This window comes from Alosa sapidissima, chromosome 23 (genome assembly GCF_018492685.1).
Source record: "Alosa sapidissima isolate fAloSap1 chromosome 23, fAloSap1.pri, whole genome shotgun sequence".
NCBI lineage: Eukaryota > Metazoa > Chordata > Actinopteri > Clupeiformes > Clupeidae > Alosa > Alosa sapidissima.
In genome coordinates this window covers 2,620,208-2,642,688 of record NC_055979.1, presented here as the reverse complement: position 1 = coordinate 2,642,688, position 22,481 = coordinate 2,620,208, and the positions used below count along the sequence as shown (strand labels likewise).

The 22,481-nt window shown below is 42.9% G+C and overlaps 1 protein-coding gene across 2 annotated transcripts in view; it reads right to left on the bottom strand.

The window, feature by feature from the left end:
* LOC121698440 (protein diaphanous homolog 3-like) overlaps nt 1-22,481 on the bottom strand; it is a 295,588-nt gene that overhangs the window by 199,819 nt on the left and 73,288 nt on the right. For both annotated transcript variants that reach the window (XM_042080537.1, XM_042080536.1), the window contains exons 5-7: nt 3,983-4,057; nt 2,953-3,022; nt 744-880 (exon numbers count right to left, since the gene is read on the bottom strand). In XM_042080537.1, the coding sequence (XP_041936471.1) occupies nt 744-880; nt 2,953-3,022; nt 3,983-4,057 (282 nt within the window). The remainder of the gene's footprint in view (nt 1-743; nt 881-2,952; nt 3,023-3,982; nt 4,058-22,481) is intronic.

Genomic DNA, 22,481 nt, shown 5'->3' with positions numbered 1-22,481 from the left:
TATTCTATGAAAGACAGAGGTGTGAGTATGTGTGTGTGTGTGTGTGTGTGTGTGTGTGTGTGTGATTGCAAAGTGAAAGGCTAGGGTGAGGAGTTCCTTGCCGCAGGCAAAATATTTTAAGGGAACAGAATGAGTGATCTGGTCTGATCAATAAGCAATTGTGCCTTGGCTCCCCAGCTAAAACTCGCCGCAGCATAAAGTTAAAACCAAATCAAAGCAGGAGGAAAAAAATGAACTGTTATGAAAATGGCCTCAGCGTTTGTTTGTGGTGGAGCTTGAGCTGCATACTGAACAGCAGCAGAGTATTTCTGTATGTGTGTGTAGTTGCTGTGTGACATATTTGATGGCGATACAGTTGCACATGGATGGGTAGAGTAATTGACATTATCTACCAGGATCATGATGGTAATGCTGATAATGATAATTATAACGGTGATAGTGATGATTGTGTTGTTAGTAGTGATGATGATAATGACGATGATGATGATAGTAATGGCTTTGATTACAGTATAGTGGTTGTAATTCTAATGAGCATGACAATGGATAAAAGCCAGTATGAAAGTTGAATAGGACAGTAGAGATGCAGGAAATCTTTTCCAGCCTATATAAAAAAAACAAGGAAAAACACATGACTACTTAAGGGGAAACCTCTAGAAGGTTGAAGAACATCTGATCCTTTGATGTGTGCGTAATGTGTGCGTGTGTGTGTTTGTGTGTGTGTCGTTAGGGTGCATTAGTCTTACGTGTTCTCCTCTCCTACTATGCAGATGGCCGAGAGCAGCTTGACCACGTCCGTCATCATGGCCGGCTGGCTGGGGTCCATTGCACGCGCCAACAGAGACAGACTCTTCTCCTCCCCTAGGATTCTCTCCAGGCCATACTACACACACACACATACACACACACAGAGAAAACGTAGAATAAGACAACACTTAATACCTATTGTCTCCGTGCGCTAATATGATGTTAATCCATTAGGCCTGTTGAACGTAGTCAGTTTTGTCAGTTGTCCCCCTCACAGAGGCAGTTTGAAAACACCCACTTGATAATGAAGAGCGTGTGGTTAAGAGTTTTTGAGGTGCAATGACATTTCTCTAAGTGATTGAATCAAGGACACTACTTTTACCACAAGGGGATGTGTGTGAGTGTAAACGGGAAAAAAAAATCTGAATTGAGTATGGAAATAGTCAAATAGAGAGAGAGAGGGAATAAAGCGAACACTTGAGGTGACAGAGAACGAGGTGACATCCAGGTAAAAGGCAGGATTAGCCTGAAGGCCTAGAGCCACACGAGAGAGAAGTGCTGTGTGCACACACCAGAAATAGAACACCCTGTCTGAGACTGTGCCCGTGCACACACGCACGCACGCACGCGCACACACACACACACACACACACACACACACACACACACACACACACACACACACACAACCACCATCATTGAGGTAACTACACAACATCATTGTAAAACATATAATATTGTATAGGGCAAGAGTGCGGTTGTCAGAAATACATTTATGAGTATGACATTAAAGGTAGCATCTGACAAATGTAGGTCCCTTATTGTCTGTGTATTTAATCTTGCTTGTTTAAATATCACTGAAATTGAGTCTAAAAAACAAAAGCTGCCCATCCACACTTAACAGCAAGTGAGAATAAAAACAAGGATGAAAAAAAAGATGAAAAACAAATACAAAACAAAACATACTTAATTAACAAATGATAAGACATTTCTCTTCTCTCTTGTCTTTTTTTCTGTTTTGGGCCAACTGAGATGATCTCTGTAAACAATTAACAAAGTGGATGGTAGAGAAACTGCGGCCGTATTGAAACTGACAGAGCCTCAGAACATTTTGGAAAGCTCAAAAATCACTTGCGCATGCCTACAGACGCGGCTGATTTACAACACGTGTTTCCTTTACACTCGCTGAAGGACTGACACATCCAACAATCAGACTGTCACTACACAACTTAATAATGGCAAGGCCCTCAGAGGAAAATCAATCAGATCAATAAAAACGTGCACACCACAGTACCGCTAGTGTCTGTGGAGAGCTCATAATCAGAGGCCTACATCAAGCTGCAGTTGATATGACACCTCTGATGGAAAGCAGAGTAAATGATTGCCAGACACCTAAAATTAAATAGTCTTGCAATTATTATACAGTACTATCTATCCATCTATCTATCCATCTATCTATCGATCATCTATCCATCCATCTATCTATCCATCTATCTATCTATGTGCCCCTCCCCCCACTTATTCACTTACTAACTAAATAAATAATCTTTGAATGCCTGAGGTGAACCTGCAGTTTAGGAAGTGTCAAGACACAAAATACTGTAGCATCTGGTGAGTGCTAAACTTCAAACAGGAGTGCTAGTGAGGGTCCAGCGCAGCGTGAGAGCTGTTATGGAGCTACTGATGTTTCTCCATGGTCCTCAGGGGGGTTTCTCTGGACCCGTGGCTGGTTTTAGTGCATCACAGGAGGGAGCGCTGGATCAAGACAAGGCCCCGTGCTTCCGAGAGAGCTCCTCCGACGGAGGCCAAATCATTAGAGGCACTGCACAGGCGCTCAGGAGCCCAGATCATGGGAATCCTGGCGAGTTCACAGACGCAGGCGCGCACACACACACACACACACACACTTAGACTCTCCATCTCATTCCACTGGGCTCTTATCGACTCTCAACATAACCATGAAGCTTTGGCTCCTGGGGAGTGTGTGTTGGTTTTTTTTGTTGTTGTTTTTTTCTGTGGGTGGGTGTGTAGCGCACAAGTGATCATCTATGTATAGAAAGAGGATGCTGACATTGGTCATCTCATCTTAATGTAAGTACACAATTTCAAAAAAATCACAAATAGATAGGCAGCATCTGTGTGGCATTCTGTTTAATTTAATTGAGATATGGGTATGTAATTACGTGTGTGTAGGTATATGTGGATCACCTTGTTATTCATGAAGGCTCTGAGGCATTGGATAACTTTGTGTTGACTCTTCCGATCCACTTTCTCTTGGCTAAAACAATAAAACAAAGAAAGGAAGCAAGCATGTCAATTTGTTGTTGTTGCAATTTAATTGAATTTAGAAGACGTATGACAAAAGTATGGTCTAAGTAATGTGGATTGCATGCATGAGGAGAAAAGGTATGCCAACTGCCTGCACCAACAGAATTACGGTAATGCTTTCTCACGGGCCTTTCACCGCCTGTGTGTTGAAACTGCTACAGATGGTCCGAAACGCAACGGCACATCTGGTTTTAAGCCAACTGAAAAGTGCACCGTTGCGGTCCATTGAGCTCCATTGGCTACCCTTAGTGGCCCGCATCAAATTCAAGTCATTGATGCTTGCCTACGAAGTGATTGCTGGTTCTGCTCCCACTTACTTAAATGCTCTCGTAAAGGCTTATGTTCCTCCTCAGCCGATATGGTCTTCCAAGGATCCTACAGACACGGCAATCCAGACTATTTTCTTTTGTAGTTCATGGAATGACCTACCAAGTGCTACCAAAGCTGGGGCTTCCCTCTCTATCTTCAAGAGGCTCTTGAAGACTCAACTCCTAAACCCCAATTCCAAGAGTAGCTCCTCTCCTAATACATCTAACAACCCAACACACCTAACATGCACTTACCATGCACATCCTTCTCATCCCTCCTAATTCCTTCTTCTTCAACCACTATCTCCTTTGACTACACTTTGACTAGGACTATGTTAAAACTTCTGCACTGTCATCCTCTGGCTACTACCAGAGGATGACAGTGCAGAAGTTTTAACATAGTTTATTTATTTATTGTAGTAGAATATATTGTTACCTAAGGCCTTCTTTGCAATGTAGCTTAAATGTTATTTTGTAAATCACTTCGGATAAAAGCATCTGTTAAATTAATAAAAGTAATGTGGTCTTGACAGGAACGAGAGAGGTTAGATAGACAGAGAATTGTATGCGGTGTATGTTGGGTAATGTAGTTTTCCTCTTACTGTTTCTTGAAGAGGAGCTTTTCCAGCGTGTCCAGGAGCAACCCAAGTCCTTCATGTCCAAAGCTCTGCACCCAGCTGTGGAGAACAGACAGTCAGAGTGAACCATGGGAAATATCAGCGTGAACATGCCTTTCGCTGTCCATAAATTCAACTTGAACTTATTCATGGGGACCTTATGTACTCATGTGTAAAAATCTCTATGAAAAGAAAAATCAACAAAAACCTGATCAAAGCTGTTGAGCTTGCAACAAGTATGAATAAGCCCAACAATTGGAATCTATTTTAAAAAAGCTTGTCTTTTGTCAGTTTCACTCACTATCTATAACATTTAAAAAAGATCATATTGCAGGCATCTTTCTCCTATTAAAACGCCAGAGCAGACAAGAGTCGAGGGCATTCATCAGACCCAGGCTGGTGTGTCACTATTAAACAGCAGCAGATCACTCCTGCTTCCCATCGGCCTCTGCAGCTGTCTCCCAGGAGCCATGAGCTCAAGGCGAACTAATAGAGCAAAGATGCTGCTTTTAATCCTCTCCAACGCAATCGCACCCCTCTCATCTCCATTGATTTGGCTCCATTGTTTGCGGGAGAATGGCTTAATGTGAACTTAACAGGCTTGGTAACGAGGGGTGAGAGGGTGTCCATTGAGCCTCTGATTAACTGGTCTGGGACATTCCTCATAATCACAATTAACAGAATGAATATCTCTCTCTCGCTCACACACACACACACACACACACACACACACACACACACACAATTACAAACTCTTCATTCTTGGCTTCTTGTGTGTGATGTGTGTATGAATACTTGTAAAATGGTGCTGGTTAAGTAGAAGGAAGAGAAGGCAAACAAGCAGACACACTCAGAGAGCATAACTCAAAGCCTCCAATCGGATGCAATCAGTGAGTCTTTGTGCAGACACTCAAACAACAGCACACAAACTAAAACATAGATACAATACCTGTAATACACCACCCACACACACACACACAAAACCATGCACAAAAGCAGTCTTTAAACAATCACAAAAAAAGCACACACTTATCTTGTCAAAGTTTAGTACTAAGTACTAAGGTGCAAAGATGGAGTGTGCCAGTCGGAATTCACAGAACATGATTTGTTTCAGCTACTTCAAGATAACAATCCATGCTCCCATTTCACTGTGGAATCACTCGTCACACCACTTATCATGTAAGTGTGAGTGCATGTGTGCACTCCAACACATGAATAAGCGTGTGTGTGTGTGTGTGTGTGTGTGTGTGTGCGCGTGTGTGCGAGTATGTGTGCGAGTGTGAGTGTAAGTGTGTGTGTGAGTGTGAGGTTGTAGAAATCAAACGTCCTGTTCACAAGGCTTGATAAAATGGCTCTCCGTATGTGGAAGTGCTGAAATCATCAATAACCAATTTTCAGGAACTGAGCGTCAAGAAGTGTACGAGTCATTCAGAGGTGGAATTGCCAGTGCGAATTGACCAGCAGTCCAAGATGGCACTCTGTGGACCAGCTGCGGTCATGCGAGGGAGGCAAGGCATAGAGGGATAAAAGAGGGAAAAGTGTCATTTAAGCATGAGCTACTGTAGGCCTATTCAAAACAAAAAAGAGGAGGGGAGAGCAGAGGATTCTTCTCAAGAGAAATGAACTGAAACTGATCTAGGTTCACGTGCCACAGGTGCAGTTTGCATTAGGCAGTGTGCTTACCAGTGTGCATGCTCAAGCTATGTCTGGAGACTAAAATATTGATGGCTCACATGTATGTGTATGCACTGTGAATGCAAAGTGAGCACTGTGTATGAGTGTTTAGACTTCAGCATGGATAATAAATATAAATAGACAGCATTGACTATGTATTATGGATATTGTGAAGGAGAAATCATTTCATGTACTGAATATCATGAAGGGGGCTGTTGAGTAGTTTCATAGGAGAGTGGGAGAGTGATGTGTTTTGGCGGTAATGTGGATCATTCATATGCGGCCAGTCTGGGCTCTCTGTGAATCTTTAAGACCCTCACTTTCCCGTTCCTGAGCACTCCAGCCTGAAACTCATCACATCGCCTCAAAATGGCCTCCATCACTCAGTTATGAGCTCAAAATGAGATTGATCCTTCTCTGACTTTCTCTCCATGGCTTCACTTTTCTGACCATACTGTATGTCCTCAGTTAGACTGCATGCTCTGTGAGTTTCAAAATGCGTGACCTGCATATTATAACTAAAAAGGCTAAATAAATAACAAATTAATAGGGTAAAGAGGTGATCCATGACATTTGAGAATGAGAGAAAATGCAAAATAACTAATAATTTCCACATCTAAACCACTTGCTACATTAATGTCCTCAAGGACAAATGTCCACCTTGAAAGAAAGTAAATGGGCCTAGGAAATGCAACCAGGGAACCATAACTAAAAATGCACCAAATCAATCGATTGATCAGTCGGTCAAAACAAGGAAAGTGGGCAGAGAAGAAGGGGATGGTGTGCCTCTCCTTCCCTCTCTCACTAACACATCCTGCCTTCTTCGTGATGAAACAGGCTTTCAGCAACATGCCCCCTCTATTAGGGCCTGCGGGACGCAACAGACTCTTCAGAACATTTAAGCAGCACTAGTGTGAGTGAGGCAGTTGGCTGCACTGGACCCTGATTGGACGGCCAGCCCAGGAGGATGGTGTGGGACAAGAGAGAGAGAGAGAGAGAGAGAGAGAGAGAGAGAGAGAGAGAGAGAGAGAGAGAGAGAGAGAGAGAGAGAGAGAGAGAGAAGGGAAGGGGCACTATGGAAGAAGAAGAAAGAGTAAACTGCGGCTCTTGGCCTAGGAAATGGCATGCGGATGCTTGATAAGTGTGCCTCATCATTACTCGCTCGCTCGGCCGAGCGGGAGATGCAGTATCGATTACAGAGTCAGGTATTGACCTGCAAACAGCCCACGGTCCCTGCAGACAAGGGGACTTGCAAGGATGAAAGAGCAAGGGAGGGAAGGAGGAGAGGACAATAATGCCAAAACACTAGAAATAAGAGACAGCATTAAAGACATGCACTCAAATAGATGGAGACAGATGAACAGATCAATCAATAGATTGATATGAAGAAATACAGAATGGCTAGAGGATAGAGAGATGATAGAAGCAAAAGTGAGAGATGAAAATTGAAACATCATGTTCAGTCTTGAGTCATTTTTAACACACACTTCTTGCCCCCAAGACTCAAGTACAGTACTATGCAACTCTAGTACTATGCAAGGTCTAGGTGAAACTGAAACTCAAAACTAGTATCTGGAAGGTAATAGAAATATAATGCAAGATGCAAATGCATTCAGCAGAACCCTATGTGCAAAATGTGCCTTTGTAGATCAGGTAAGTCAGATGTGGGGAAAAGAACATTAAACATTAAACCAGAGTGTGAATGGTGGGTCTTGTCTTCAGGACATTTAACACTCGACAATGTAAAGCAAATAAATTGCCCGCTGACTGTAGGCCTATGCCTTGCGCACACACATAATAACGATTTGGAAAGAGGATATCTGACTTTGCGCTTAAAATCCACACCGCTTTAATCTATTTCACTTCATGAATTAGCCATATTTGCCTTGGTGAGACAGAAAGCAGGGGACACAGAGGTGGTAATTGAAAAATCAGGACTGTGGGCAAAAGCCAATTTCATGTGAGATGGTGTGTAATCACACACTTTCCCATGAGCAGATGATCAATATTCAGACCAGGAGAGAGCAGGGAGACAGGGAGAGACAGACAGATAGATGGATCAACAGAAAGGTGGAATGTAGCTGGAATGAAAGAGAAGACAAGGAGAGAGTGGGTAAGGTGGAAATGGCCTAACAGTGCAGTGGTAGGAGAGGAGGGTGGACAAAAGGAAATAGAAATGAAAAGGGAAGACTCCATAGTGCTGCTCAGGATTGCCAACACGAGGTAAAGCAGAGACTGTCAGCACGTACTGAGAATGTGTCTGAGTCTGTGTGAGAATGTGTATGGGAACATGTGTACGTGTGTGTGTGTGTGTGTGTGTATGCGCGCAAACTCGCTTGTGGGTGAGTTAGGATCCAGAGAGCGCTCCATGTAAAGTTTTAAAGAGCAACACTCGTCAGATCACTCGCGCAGCAAATCAGGAGAGCAACACAAGACTCCAGGACAAAAAGCCCACGATGATGAATAATAAATGGAGAGCTTATTTACTCATGCACACCGCACGGGCCCATCGCAACAGACAGAAACATCAATTATCTGATAAGAGAATAAAAGGCGGCATGCCAGAATCAATCAATTTCACACCAGCCAGAGCCCCCGACATAAACACACCAAAGTGTTTGGAGCTCGAGAGAGCGGCATTAAACGGCCGTAAATGCCGGTAATTAGAATTCCCTTCTAGAGGGGACGTGAGCTCAGTTTGGTTATTTATCTTGTGCTTTGGACACGGGCAGAACTACATGCTCAACATCAAATAGGGCTAGGAATCACAGAGTAACTCACAAATCAATACAATCACAATACTTTGCCCAAGATGACAATGTCACTATTCAGAGATTCTGCAATATTCAATATATTGCAAAAGATTAGTCTGCTATCCATCATGATCACTGATACATGTGTGCATGAAGAGGATGAAATTGTGTAATAAAATTAAGTCAAATTATGTATTAATTCACTGCATTTCACAACTGATTTGAAACAGTGTATAAAGTGCATAGTTTTAGCTTAGTGCCTTTAAAAACCTAGAAACATATTTTTGAGAAAAAATATACCTCTCAAGAAATAAGAAACAGTTTTGTTTCAAATGTCATATTCTAGACAATAATTTCATATTCTAGATATATTTCAGTGTTCTACCTTATGTTTATGTATACATTGATATGTATATCAATAATGAAATTATTGATATTTGGTGGCAGTGTTTCAATATTGTATCACAAAAAAAGTCATGCACCATATGAAGAAAAACCCTCTAAATCCATTTAACCACTTTTCTTTTCAGGTTCCTATAGGTTTTTGCCTACAAATTGATATTTCAGACTAAGAACAGAGTGGAATTTAGCGGGTTTTGAAGCTAAATTATTTGATCAACGTATACTATGTGTGGAGAGCATTCACTAACCATCGTTATCTCTTTTTTTGACGGAGGTGGCGTTTAGAGGCTTTTGCATAGAGTACTAAAGTGTGATGTCATGTTTCCGTAGCAACCAATTTTCTGTTCTACGCAAACCAAATTAACAACGTGAAATACTATGCCAGACCACAGTTTTATAGAAAAGGAACGTATTGCGAATTGATAAGCAGTTTGCTTTTCCGATGATTGAAGCAATTACTGAGAATAGATTGTCTTTATTTTTTATTTAAAAACTAAAGCTAACGTGTAAACCGCTGTTAACATGGTGCAGTGCTTCCTCAATGCATCTTTCATGCAAGCGCAAACTTTTCCTTTTAATACCCCGGAAGAATGCATAAAAGCCTCTTCATGTTTCGATCAAGTGATTTTCACCTCTTGAAATTGATTTATTCTCGTTTTCAAAGAAAAAACACAGCGAAGCAATAGAAAACGCCATTCTAGGTTTGGTTGTTTAGAACAGAAAATCTGGTTGCCCGGACAACGTGACGTTTTGGCTTTAGTACTCTATTGCCGTGTCATCCACACAGACATGGAAGGTGGACATGCACTCAAAAGACAATCACAGGTTTAATTTAAACCTTGGCGTAAGCACACGCAGAAACACTCCGACACCTGCAGAAAAACATTATGTACAGTAGGTAGGCACACGCACACAAAAAAGTAATGTGGAAAAGAACAGCACTAGACGCTCCCTCAATGGAAAGACTAGCACTAACACGACTCCTCAATACCACTAAGGGTCTGCAAAGACGACACATTCATGCATTCCTGTAAATCTTCCCTCTCACACACACAAGCACACTTCTTTTCTCTGTGAGTCAGGTTGTTTCTGATTATTATTCTGTTCTGCCCAGCACTGAGGCTTCAGCAATGAAGGGAATGACACTGAGCAATGAAGCCCTGGCAACGGACAGAAAATGTAATTTAAACCCTTGGTCTCGTGCAGGGGAGGCCAAGGTTGGGGATGATATTGAGAGGGCCACGCCAGGGTCCTGACAGATGTCTCATCAGCATGCATAGGTAGCCACACAAAATGCCTGATTTCCCCCCACCTCACTGCAAGCCATCAGCTGGTGGAGTGAAGACACCCACAGAAGAGAGGAATAATCAGCTGATGTGCGTGCACTGGAAGGGAAACTGAGGGAGGCATCGCAGTGATGACAAAGTGCCGATCGCCGAGCGGGAAGCATGCTATACTACCGCGACAACCTTGCTCCCCCCATCAAATCAAAGGTACTCTCCACTGAATGTGCACACACACACACACACACACACACAAATACATACTGTACATGCCATCATGTAAACCCTTTCAACTTATGCGGTAATCTGACACTTTAGAGTCATCTAAGGCCTATCAGAGTGTAAAGAGGCATCTCATCTGAGATGTGGATGTGGAAAACGAGCCCTTCATCTTCCCACACTTCCTGTGAGGTATTGGGGGTGGGTTGTGAGGGTTATTTATTTATATCAGATTCTTAAAAGGTGGGTGCTACAGAGTGTGATTAGCGTGAAAAAAGGGTCATCACAACCAGGCTCTTGGTGTATGCATGTGTCTGTGTGTGAGTGTGTGTGTGTGTGTGAGTCAGAGAGAGAGAGAGTGAAGTATGTGCTTGTGTGTATGTGTGTGTGTGTGTGTGTGTGTGTGTGTGTGTGTGTGTGTGTGTGTGTGTGTGTGTGTGTGTGTGTGTGTGTGTGTGTGTGTGTGTGTGAGAGAGAGAAAGAGAGGGAGCAAACACTAACATTACTCTGACTGTTTGGTGGATGCCAGTAATCCCCGAAGGAGCCCAGGCTGAGATAAACAGCTTCCTCTGAATAATGGCATCAATCATCTACAGCGCCGCTCACAATGGCCATCTCACCAAACCGACAGGCAAATGTCAGCCAGGATACACACAAGTGTGAGAGAAGCAGTCATGGAAATTGCCTACAATCAGACTCAAAGACATACAGTACACACAGGCACCAAACTCAGAGTGCACTTTGAGTTGGGAAAAACTTTCTAAGGCCTCAGACCACAGCACATTATTGTGTGTGTGTGTGTGTTCTGATATAGCATATTCCCCACAGAACAGCGCACATCGCCTTTGCCACCTCTCTCTTCCACCGCCTCTCCAGCACTGCGCCCAACACTAAACAGCTGGTGCTGAATCTGTGGGGAATAACTGCAGTCTCTGAGGAGGAAGAAAAAGTAGGAAAGATCTTAAAAAAAAATTAAAATATGTGAACATGCGGCAGCTTTGAACTGTGTCTGTGCATGTTTTCTGTTAAGAAAAAAAGCTCTTGCCGTTCATTAGCGTTCTTGTCCGCCTACCCACACCCAAATGACGAATTTCAATCTTCTTCATCCCGCTCTACTCATCTTCATCACTCTCTGTGTCTATCCTTCTCTTTTTCCTCCTTTCATCTTCCCACTACACTCAAATGACAAAACTTCAATCTTCCTCTTATCTCCCTCTCTGTCTGTCTCATTCTATTCTTCAGTGTCTGTCCATCTCCTGTCTCTCTCTTAAATTAGCTTCATTAGTGGAATACAAGTAGGGCTGTTATTTTGTTAGTTGATCAATCTGTTGATTAGCTTCCTGATTAAGTGACTAGTTGTCTGTACAATTTTGAAAATGCAATGATGCTTTGTCTACACACTAAACATTCAGTTTATTGTCATTAAGGAGAAAAAGAAATTATTCAAATTTAAGAAGCTGCCAACAATTATCAAAACAGTTGGTCCATGCTATATTATGGCTCCTTATTCCCTATTGTTTTTGTTCAGATTATTATTAGGGGCCCAGCGAAGCTGCAGGAACCCTATTGCTTTTGTTCCGATTATTACAACTCGGCTTCGAAAAAGTTGGGACACTGTAAAATGTGAATTGGTCAGACAGGTAAACAAGGACCCAATGGTCACTATGAATAAGGTCCAGATTTCCTTTGAGAAGATGAGAAACGTGTAAAGAAGGCCATAAAAGTGGCTGGGCTGCAGAAACTATGGTACAGGCAGCAAACTTGATATATAGACCCCTAGAAGATAACTCACAGTTATCTTTCGGCAGGACTCTCTGATTAGACCATTAGCTTCTCCCCTGCTAGCATCATGTTTAAAAGTAACTAAGATATCCGGTAATTTTCATATTTAAAACTTGTCTCGTCTCAAGTTAGAAAGTGAAATAAGACCAACGGAAAATGAAAAGTGGCAATTTTTCTAGGCTGATTTGACATGGAACTATATTCTCATTCCAGCATAATAATCAAGGAACACCATGGGCGCAGCAGCTAATGATATCATGCAGCACCTGAAAATAGTCCCCGTAGGCTAACTTCCAGCAACAAGGTTGAGCTGCAGCAGAGGAATTGGTTAGTGACTGGATTATTACACCTGAATGAGAATAGTTCCATCTCCATGTTTCATTTTCCGTTTTTTAATTTTTAATTTTTAAACATAATGCTAGCAGGCGAGATGCTAATGGTCTAATCCGATTCAATGATCTATGCTAGGCCAGACTCAGACAACGGCTGGATGAACTGGAAAAAGGTAAAAATCAATTGTTTAACTCAAGGAGAGGTGGAAAATGAGAGTAATTACCCAAATGGTGGAATATCCCTTTAAAGTGATGACAGGCTGGGTTGCCAAAATTGCTATCCAACAAAATTCAGTAGCCAATTTCTGCCAGTGTGAATGGCTTCATTCTATGGCACATTGAATGGCACATTTCTAAAAGCCTTGTGTACAATATGAAATGAATTGGCCACTAGTGTGTGCTGTAATTGATGATCTATGTCACTACATCTTCTAAGATTGTCTACAATTCCACCTTTACTTTACAAGCTGTTGCACCACTTCTGATTCCACCAGTTGTTGTGATTGCCGCATTCTGCTTGGACACCAATGATAGCAAATAGCTATATTTGCTTTATTCCATTATTATTCTTTCAACAGCAAATAGTTTACACAAGGAAAAGTAGACATTTTATAAATTTCCTAGGAAGGCAATGCTTTTTTACATCAAAAATGCTTCATGCGTCATTGCAAGATTTGGTATGCTAAGTGCTAAAAGTAGCCTGTAATTTGTTTCAAAAAACAACACTACAGCCTCCTTCCACTACCGTGTTATCATTTCAGTTTGCAAATCAACCATATGAGTAGGCAGCAGGAATGAGTCATTTACTGTGAAACCAAAAATGTGTTTACCAAAAACTTCATAGTCATCACAAATCATTTAGGATCATTTATTTATTTAATATTCAAAAAGCTCCACTGTTTTCTTCTATAAAGAAAGTCAGGCACTAAAAGCAACCCAATCTCATTGCATTTGTTTAGACCTCCTTTCAAGCACCTTATCATGTCATTTTGAAAAATTCCTTTGACAGTTTGGCTTTAACTAGAGTTTTAACAGTCACTTATTCTCACTGAGAGAAAACATGTCACCGGCTGCGTGCGGCCAAGGTAGCACAGCATCATCCACCTGTTAGAGCTGAGAGGCGATAGAGGACCTTCTCTCCCCCACACTCTGTCTCTGCCTCAGTCAGAACTGAACATTAAAGACGGCGGAAAACAAATCCATCATGCCATTGCAGGGAAACAGAGGCGGTCATAAATCAGGGAGAAAAATGAGGCGTCTTATCTGGCTAACTTGGTGGCTAAGGCAGCTTGACTGGGCTGCTTCCACTGGAACATCCACCCCAAGGCTGCAGCTCTCCTCTCACACACACACACACACACCACGTAACCCAGTACACACACACACAACCTATGCATGCTGAAAATTCTGACATAAAACTCCGACATCCTGCAGGCGCCTTGCCAAACATCCCTGCACCCCAGCCCATCTGGTACCAGTCTTGGCCTATTTAACAAGACACAGCTCCTGGGCAGACAGGAGAGGGGAGGAGAGGAAATAGGGGATGGAGGACGGAGAGGGAGAAAAGGGAGAACAGGACTAGACTGATAGCACAGCACTTGTAGAGGTAGTTTGACTAAAGGTAAGAAACGGGCAATTGTTTGTAAACTTGAAAACTTGGTGGTCTGAAAAGGTGAGGTTTGACCCCAGCATCTACTTTCCATCCGGTTCACCCACTTATTCTTTTTCCTCCCAATCTCTCTCTCATGCAGTCTTTGTCTAACATCAGGCCCAAAGCCCTATGAAGACTAGGAGCGCTGGTGCAGAAAAAAAGAAGATGAATTGCATCTGCTGAGGCAACAATTGATTCCATTTGTGAAACTATTGTTTTTTTTTTCTTTCTTTTTTTGACAAGCGCGGTGTTATAGAGCATAAAAACTTCTCACTCAGTCTTCTCACTGTTGCCAATGCTACACTGTGTAACGGTGTAACAGTCAACAGCAGTGCAGCTGTAAACCCCTTAAGGAAGTTTATGGGAGCACCAAAACCTCACACAGCAGGACCGTTGCCACATCAACAGTCACAGCTGAAACTGCAGAGGATAAGCCACCCCTGAAGGCAGTGGAACTGAAGGGGAAACATGACTAGCAAGAATAAGCAGAGTGACGCATGACGGAGAGCAAATCCAGAGGGACGACTCCATCATGGCCACCTGGGTCTGAATCCAGTCACTACCCTGACCCCTCTGGGATCTCTGTGCTGTCCTTCATACCTATAAGCTCTTCCACCTCTCCCTCTTCTCTCTCTACCTCCACAGGGTACCTGAGGTGATGGACATAGCTCGCTGCCTTGGAGACCAAAAATTTCCTACGAAATGAAAGGTTGCTAAGCACACAGGAGTGAGTGACCCATCCCAGATGCTGAGGTTAACTGTTACACAAATGACACAACATATTGCCTCAAAACGACATATTAGGTTCATTATGACGTACTGTAGGTGCAAAACCTTCATAGACCAAACAAGAGCCCACAATGTAGAGCATATGGGGCTGAGTAAGGGTGACCTGAGCTCACAGAGCTGTGCTGCTGAAGCCTCAGGCACTGAGTGAACGCCTCAGGGATAAAGGCCTTGATCAAAGCAAACTCACTCTCACTCTCTGTGTTTGAGAGAGAGAGAGAGAGAGAGAGAGAGAGAGAGAGAGAGAGAGAGAGTTTGACTTGTCCATCTATTATTCAACTACTTTTTAAGCCCATTTATTCCCCTCATCATGTCTTTTTCTGAGTATAAACTGATACACAAATAGACAAATTACTGCCCACTCAAAACTCTCGCTCCTCCTCTTTTTTCCATGGCCCCCTCCCTCCTCATCCTGTCGCACATTCATTAGCACATTCATGTTAATGACCCATATTTGCTGTGCAGTAAGGAGATGGGTTCCATATCACTGGTCTCTCAGGTGCTGCTGAAAGCTCAAGAAGTACAAAGAACACTTAATCGCTGAGAGACTTTGCACACTATTCACACACACACACAATCTCTCTCTACTGTGGTGGCACACAAACAAATGACATGCCTGAAGCAAGAGAGAGAGAGAGAGCGAGAGGGAGAGTGAGAGTGAGAGAGGGTAAAAGAGAGAGAGAAAGAAAGAGGGAGGAAAGCTGTGAACACTGGTTTGTTAAGCCTGGAGGATAAGAAAAAAAGACAGAGAAAAAAAATGAAAAGCACTAATGACCTGAGACTCACGTGAAAATGTAGCAAATTACTCAACTAGACGAGACGACATCAACACGCCACTAAATCATGCTTTTACCTGCCCAATGGTTCGAGACTAACAACCAGCAGGCTAGTCTCATGGAGGCGACTGAAGGGGCCCGGCCTCCACGTCCCACCTGCCCCAGTCAAGGTGCACTCTCACTGGGCAAACCTTTCAGGGCTATCAGGCGGGCGAGAGGTGTGAGAGCAGCCAGCAACCTCAAAGATTAGGAAGAGGTAAGGAAGGCTCCTTTATCAGCCTCAATCTGCCTATTCGGCCCCTGGCTCAAGAGTCCCAACGCTCAGCCCGATTGGGGAGAGAAATAGAGCTAAATAGAGATAACATTTGCAATTTGCCTGCAAACGGCTTCAATTGGGTGTGCCTCTGTGAATCCACTATAAAAGACACAACTGGCAAGAGGATCAAGACTGTCACTAGTGATTTTTCCTGAATAGGTTCACTCTTCTCTAGTGTACATCAGGCTAGGTATAAAACAACAACACCAACAACAACAACACCAACACCAACAACAACAGACATAACAACATCATCAGGTCCATCACTCTTGCAGAGTCTTCAAGATATGCCAAACCTGCAGAAGCTGAACACAACTGAGTGATGGAGCCAGATATTGAAGTTGCAGTGAACATGAGACAACTGTTTACTAAGAAAAAGCTAATTTGGTTTAAAAAAAAAAAGAAATACAGAGAAAAAAAAAAAACTCTAATTAAGGGGAGTGTGGTCCCCTCAGGTTAGCGTTAATCAAATTTGTGGCACAGAAATGGCACAACCGCATCAGAGAGCTTCCCTCTGCCGCTAATGAACCTGTTTGTCAAACCGGTCTCCCAGAACGAGCTGCCGAATGAGAGCAAATGACTTTACCTTTTTAAAAGACCAGACGGAGCGGGAGAGAGAGAGAGAGAGAGAGAGAGAGAAAGTGAGGGATGCACAGAAAGGGAGAGAGAGAAAAAAAACAAGCCAAAGAGAAGTAGTATAGCCAGACACTCAATATGCTGACATTTGAATTTGAAGGCAAATGAGTCTCTGAACAACAGCGAAATGTCTGGATTAGAAATTCAGATTGATAGGCCTGCTGCCACGGTGAGCCCTCTCTCCCTGTGGCCCCGGGCAGATCTGCTGTTCATTCTCTAAAGAAGCCAATTTGGAGAGCACTTAGTTGGTCAAAGCTGAATGAGTGAGTGCAGAGAAGGGAAAAAGTGGGAAAGAGAGAAACAAGGAAAAGAGAGCGAAGAGTTCTGTATGAACTGGGGAGTTGTCTGCGTTTCATATACAGAGTGTTAAGATGCAGTGGACTACCTCCAAGAAAAGTGAGTGTGACTGAAATATAAGTGAGTAGTTTGGGTTAGTCTCTGTATGTGGCAAGGCTGAGTCGGTGATGCAAGTAATAAAGCACACACAAACACTAGAGTACATAAACACACCAAATATCTATATGCAAATGCATGAAAATGTTTGAATACACGACACAGACACAGAGACAATAAAGAACCACCTATTTTTATCATGTCTAACTGAAAAAGACTTTCAAAAAAAGACAGAGTGCAAAGAAACACACACGCATATATATTAGGGACGTGAATCTCTCCCTTATAAGACAATTTGATACGTATATAGATGCCCAAGCTACGATACGATTCAGAAACCATATGTTTTAATATGGAACGATTCAGTGTGATACGATGCAATACGATGTAATAGAGCCCCAAAATGCAATACAGTTCTTCACATTTGTTTAATTTCAAATTTTATTTTCCATTCTATAGTATCCAATTCTATAAGCAATTATCAAGTGGGTAGGCTATACAAGACTGGGGAGTTATTGTTGTTACTTTATGGCATGAGAAAAATTACAATTGCATGTCATTGGGTTTATAATTTAGACACAAAGACTTGATTGCCTGGATTGAACTTTGCCAAATGTCTCTGAACTAAATCACTAGGCCAATTAATAGAGATCTATACATTCATGTTACAAAACATGGGGTTGTGTGACAGAAGGAGGGAGAGAGAGAGAGGGAGAGAGAGAGACTGTATGAGAGAAAGGATGGAACGAGAAAGAGAGAACAGTGATAGACAGCAAGACAGTAGAGTGAGAGTACCTGGGAGTGAGCTTGTGTGTGTCTGTCTGTCTGTCTATGTGTGTGTGTGTGTGTGTGTGGGGTGTGTCTAAATGCATGTTGACCTCAGACACACAGAAATGTTGAACTGCTTGGTGGAAAAAAGAAAATGAAGGAAACTCATTATGTGTCCTACACATGTGTACAAAAACTGTCAGAAAACTAAAATGGCAGATAATCTACCCAAATGAACAGTCTCCCAAATATAGTTATCTTCATATATTTTTTGCATCTAATTGATCAACCTTACTACAGTGAAAGGATCAGATCAACATCTATGGATCAGGACCACAGAAAACTATAGGAAAGGATGAACAGCATTGAAATCAGATCAGCCTTTACCGGCAAATACAGAAGCTAACTTGGCCAAGCCAGTCTGAAGTGAGGCCTGTGGTCCCGTTCAGGACAGTGTCAATAAAAACACACACTTAACTCAAAGGTGACATCCAGCATGAGGACCTTTCACTCTTCTACCCTCAAATCCACACACACACACACACACACACACACACACACACACACCTTTTCATCACCCACTTCACACATTCCCCAGTAAGGCAGGTATAACTCCTTCGATTAACTACTCCTAACTAAAGGTCCATCCTCTCCGCCTAATAGAGAGGCAAAAATAATGGCCCCCTCTTCAAATAACCTCCAGCAGGGTACAGGATACAAACACACATAGACATAGCCTACATGTAGAAACAAGGCAGACAGAGAGAAAGATTAAGTACGGACAAAATAAAGTAGTTTAATGCCACAAGCATCGATGGCTATATTAAAGCAAAAAAGGCATACGGACTACAGAAAAATAGACAGTGAATGGCACACAAATGAACGAAGGAAGAGAAGAAAGAATGCAAACTAGAGGTGACAAAAGTGGTGGAATAAAAAACAGGGAGGGATTTATCACAATAAAAAGGACACTTGAAGGCGTTCAGAATAAATATCCTTTCCAGTCCAAAGCTGTTTGACCCAACAACACCCAGTACAACAAACACAACACACACACAGTTCATTTATGTATTAGATCTGGAAACCGATTACAAGGTGTGTGGAAGGCAGAGGGTCTGCAGTTGGGAGTCACAGCAAGATGCTTAACCTGAGATGACCTGAGAGAGAGAAAGAAAGAAAGAAAGAAAGAAAGAAAGAAAGAAAGAAAGAAAGAAAGAAAGAAAGAAAGAAAGAAAGAAAGAAAGAGAAAGAGAGAGAGAGAGAGAGAGAGAGAGAGAGAGAGTGTGTGTGTGTGTGTGTGTGTGTGTGTGTGTGTGTGTGTGTGTGTGTGTGAGGCGAATGACTCAGCATCGCACACCAGTAGCCATCTAAATCTAATCAGTGTGTGACATCTCTTCCCTGCTCGGCGCCATACTCAACCTCAGCAAAAGTCGGGGCCATTTTGCCAGCAAAAGAAAGCTGGTGATGAAACTACAAAAACCCAGTCAGACATCATCAGTCAACCACACAGACATCATCAATCAATTGGAGCCCATTCTTGTAAGTGTGCTGAGCCAAAAATATATATAAAAAAGTAAAAAAGGGGAAAAAAATCAAACAGGAAATAAGGAGAGACAAGTGTAGTTCTGAAGTGTGTGTGTGTGTGTGTGTGTGTGTGTGTGTGTGTGTGTGTGTGTGTGTGAGGGAGAGAGAGAGTGATGTGTGCCCCAGAGTAAGTGTGTGCATGTGTGTGAGTTTGAGTAAGAAGACGGTTGTATTTCTTGCTGTGCTGCTCCAGGGGTAGCTGTGTGCTGACTGCAGGCTTAGACAGGCCAGCGGCAGGCAGGGGAGAGGCGGCAGTAGCCAGGGCCCCATTGTAAATGTGACAAAATAACTAATCTGGGGCCTTGCACCTGAAGGTCAGCTCCAATATCAGATCAAAAACCAATTTCCACCTGGGTGTCACCGCCATTCATCACACACACTTAATACAATTACGCCGCAACGCAAAAAAAAAAAAAAAAAGAAAAGAAAAAAGAAACACTGCTCATTCCCATGGGGACAGAGAGGGGTTACCGGGGGTGACGCTGCACCCGCCGTGCCTAGAGGATTGTGGGAATTACTTTGGAGAGAGGGGTCAAGAAGCGGTGGACAGTGACGATTGCTGGTGGGAATGGAAGGAGACCAGAGACACACACTCTCTTCTCCTCTCATACGCATACTCACGCACGCACGCATGCATGCCCCCCATACACACACTCACAAACACACTGACAGAGAAGAATTAGCCGAAGAAGAAGGTAAAGGTTTGGATATGTAATCTAAAACGGAGTTGTGGTCAAGAGGGTTCAAGGAATCACAAATGAACAGAAAGAGACAAAAAGACCAAGAGAGTAGAGGAATGCAAAAAGAAAAAAAACACAACCACTGTTCTTGGGAAAGGTTCCCGTCTGAGGCCACGGTATAAGCTGCATGCATACACACTTAAAGCTGCTTCCATTTGTCAGCATGACAGCTCTGAGTGTGTGTTTTTATGTGCGCATGTGAGTGAACATGATTGTGTAGCGGGAGCACGGGGAAGTATGTGAATGATGAATGTGTCTGCTTCACTTAGATGTAAGAGGGGTTGTAAAGGGGCTGGGCAGGGTTGTGTGTATTTAAAAGGATTTGCCTTTTCCACTGCATGTGGTATGTTGTGTGAAATCATGAGTGATGGGTGGTGCATTGTGATTGTAGTATGTGTTTGTTGTAGTGTTTGTAGTAGGTAGCCTACAAGTGGTCGTTTGGTGTGGATTATCTGGCGAGGGTGTTGCCTAGTGTGCATTGAGCATGCAGCCATAAAGCTATAAATGTGATAAGTTTGTCCATCATAGAAAGTGAGGCCAGGGTGAAGTGGGCAGTGAAGAGGCCGACAGAAGTGGGAGAGAGGGACGGGGTGAGATTGGGAAATGACCCGGGTCGGACTGGAACCCAGGAACTTGGACCCGTATGAGTGCTGTAGCCAGTTGCACCACAGCATACAGTATGTAGCCTACACAGTGCAGGTAGATAAAAGGGAGAACAAATGTGCAGCCTAATCAAGGACTGACTGTGACCAGAAGCTATGTGCAGTAGCTCTTGATAATGCACCCTCAAAAGAGCAGTGTTGGTAACATGAATAGCCAAACCACTGTCAGTTATTTGAAGTTATTTCTAGACATTCCTGATGCAGACACACTCGACAGTTCAGAGGGACACATTGACTGGACTGGACTGACCGACCGACCGACCTTCCTACCCACCCACTCACTCTGAGAACAAAGAGAAAACGCTCAAGCAATATAAGCACAACCAACCACAACGCACGTGTACGCACACCAGTCCCCTGATCAACACAGCACAGTCAAAAAAAGATCCTAACTGTAGCAGCTTGTGAGTTCCTGAATGATCAGGCAGCCGACTGTATTCATTAACTGTTTAGCTCGGTTAGTTATGAAGATAACTGGTGCTGTTATTTCCTGTAAAACTGGCTAACAAAGCATTCTTAAAAGTGCCAATAAGTGTTTAAATAGCCAATAAATGTTTAAACAGAAAGGTCTGCTGATATCATCCTTGAATGCTCTATCTAGTAATATCATATGGGCTTGGTACAGAGTAAAGTAATGAGCCAACTTATTTCAAAACAGCTTTTATAACAACCTAATGGCTCTCTCTATGAGTAACCACCCTAGCATCAGTTCAAAGAACAATACACTGAGGTAAGCATCATTTGATGAGCTCAGGGCCTACACACAAGCTAGGGCAATGTCTAACCAATGCTTCACACATATCTGTGCCTCGCCTGCCGCATGCTTACTCACACACACACACACAGAGAGTTCACTGACTGTGAAGAAAAAGTTATCATAATGACTCCTTCTGCGGCTATAATGAACATACACACACACACACACATCATTATTCTTCACATTTCTAATGAACTAAACAAACTTGGCTGTTGCTAGGCAGCCACACTGTGGCGCAGGTTTTCTCAATGATGCATCAGCACGTGCTGATTATAGTCACAGACACACAAGCACACACACAAGTGAATACATGTTCAATTATGTGTCCTCTGAGCATGTATGTTTGTGTTCTTGCATTCAAGTTGAATTGTATGTTCACTCTGTTGCTCATTATTTCACCTCACCACATTACCACCCCCCCCCCCTTCTCTCCATAACTGTTCCATTCTCTTTTTCAGTCCAGCCCTTCTCCACCCACCGGTGTCTGGGAGAGAAGAGGGATGACAAAGAGAAGAGTGCAGCGGGACAAAAGTGACAGAAAAAACAACAACAAAGAAACAGAATCATAATCATCATGGTCTTTTGAAACACCTTTCCTGCGGAATCCATCCCGACCCATGGGATTCTGGGAAACACGGCAGAGGGTTTTTATTGGTCCCTGGGGAAATTACCTGCTTTGTGTCACATCGCTTGCAAGCTCCCTGGACAGAGTACAACAGAGGAACGAGAGGACAGAACAGAGGGAAACACAGAACTTAAGAGAAAGAGAAGAGGGAGAACAGGAAAAAAGGAGGATAGGAGAACAGCAGGAGTGGAAAGAGGAGTGGGGAGGAACGAGACAGAATAAAAAGCACAAAGATGTCAAATAAGCAGCTGAAGAGGAAGAGGTGACGTGTCTAGCATATGAACACTTCACATTATGTTGAACTCCCCATCTCATGCGCTTATGTTTTTTTGCATACAGTTAGCT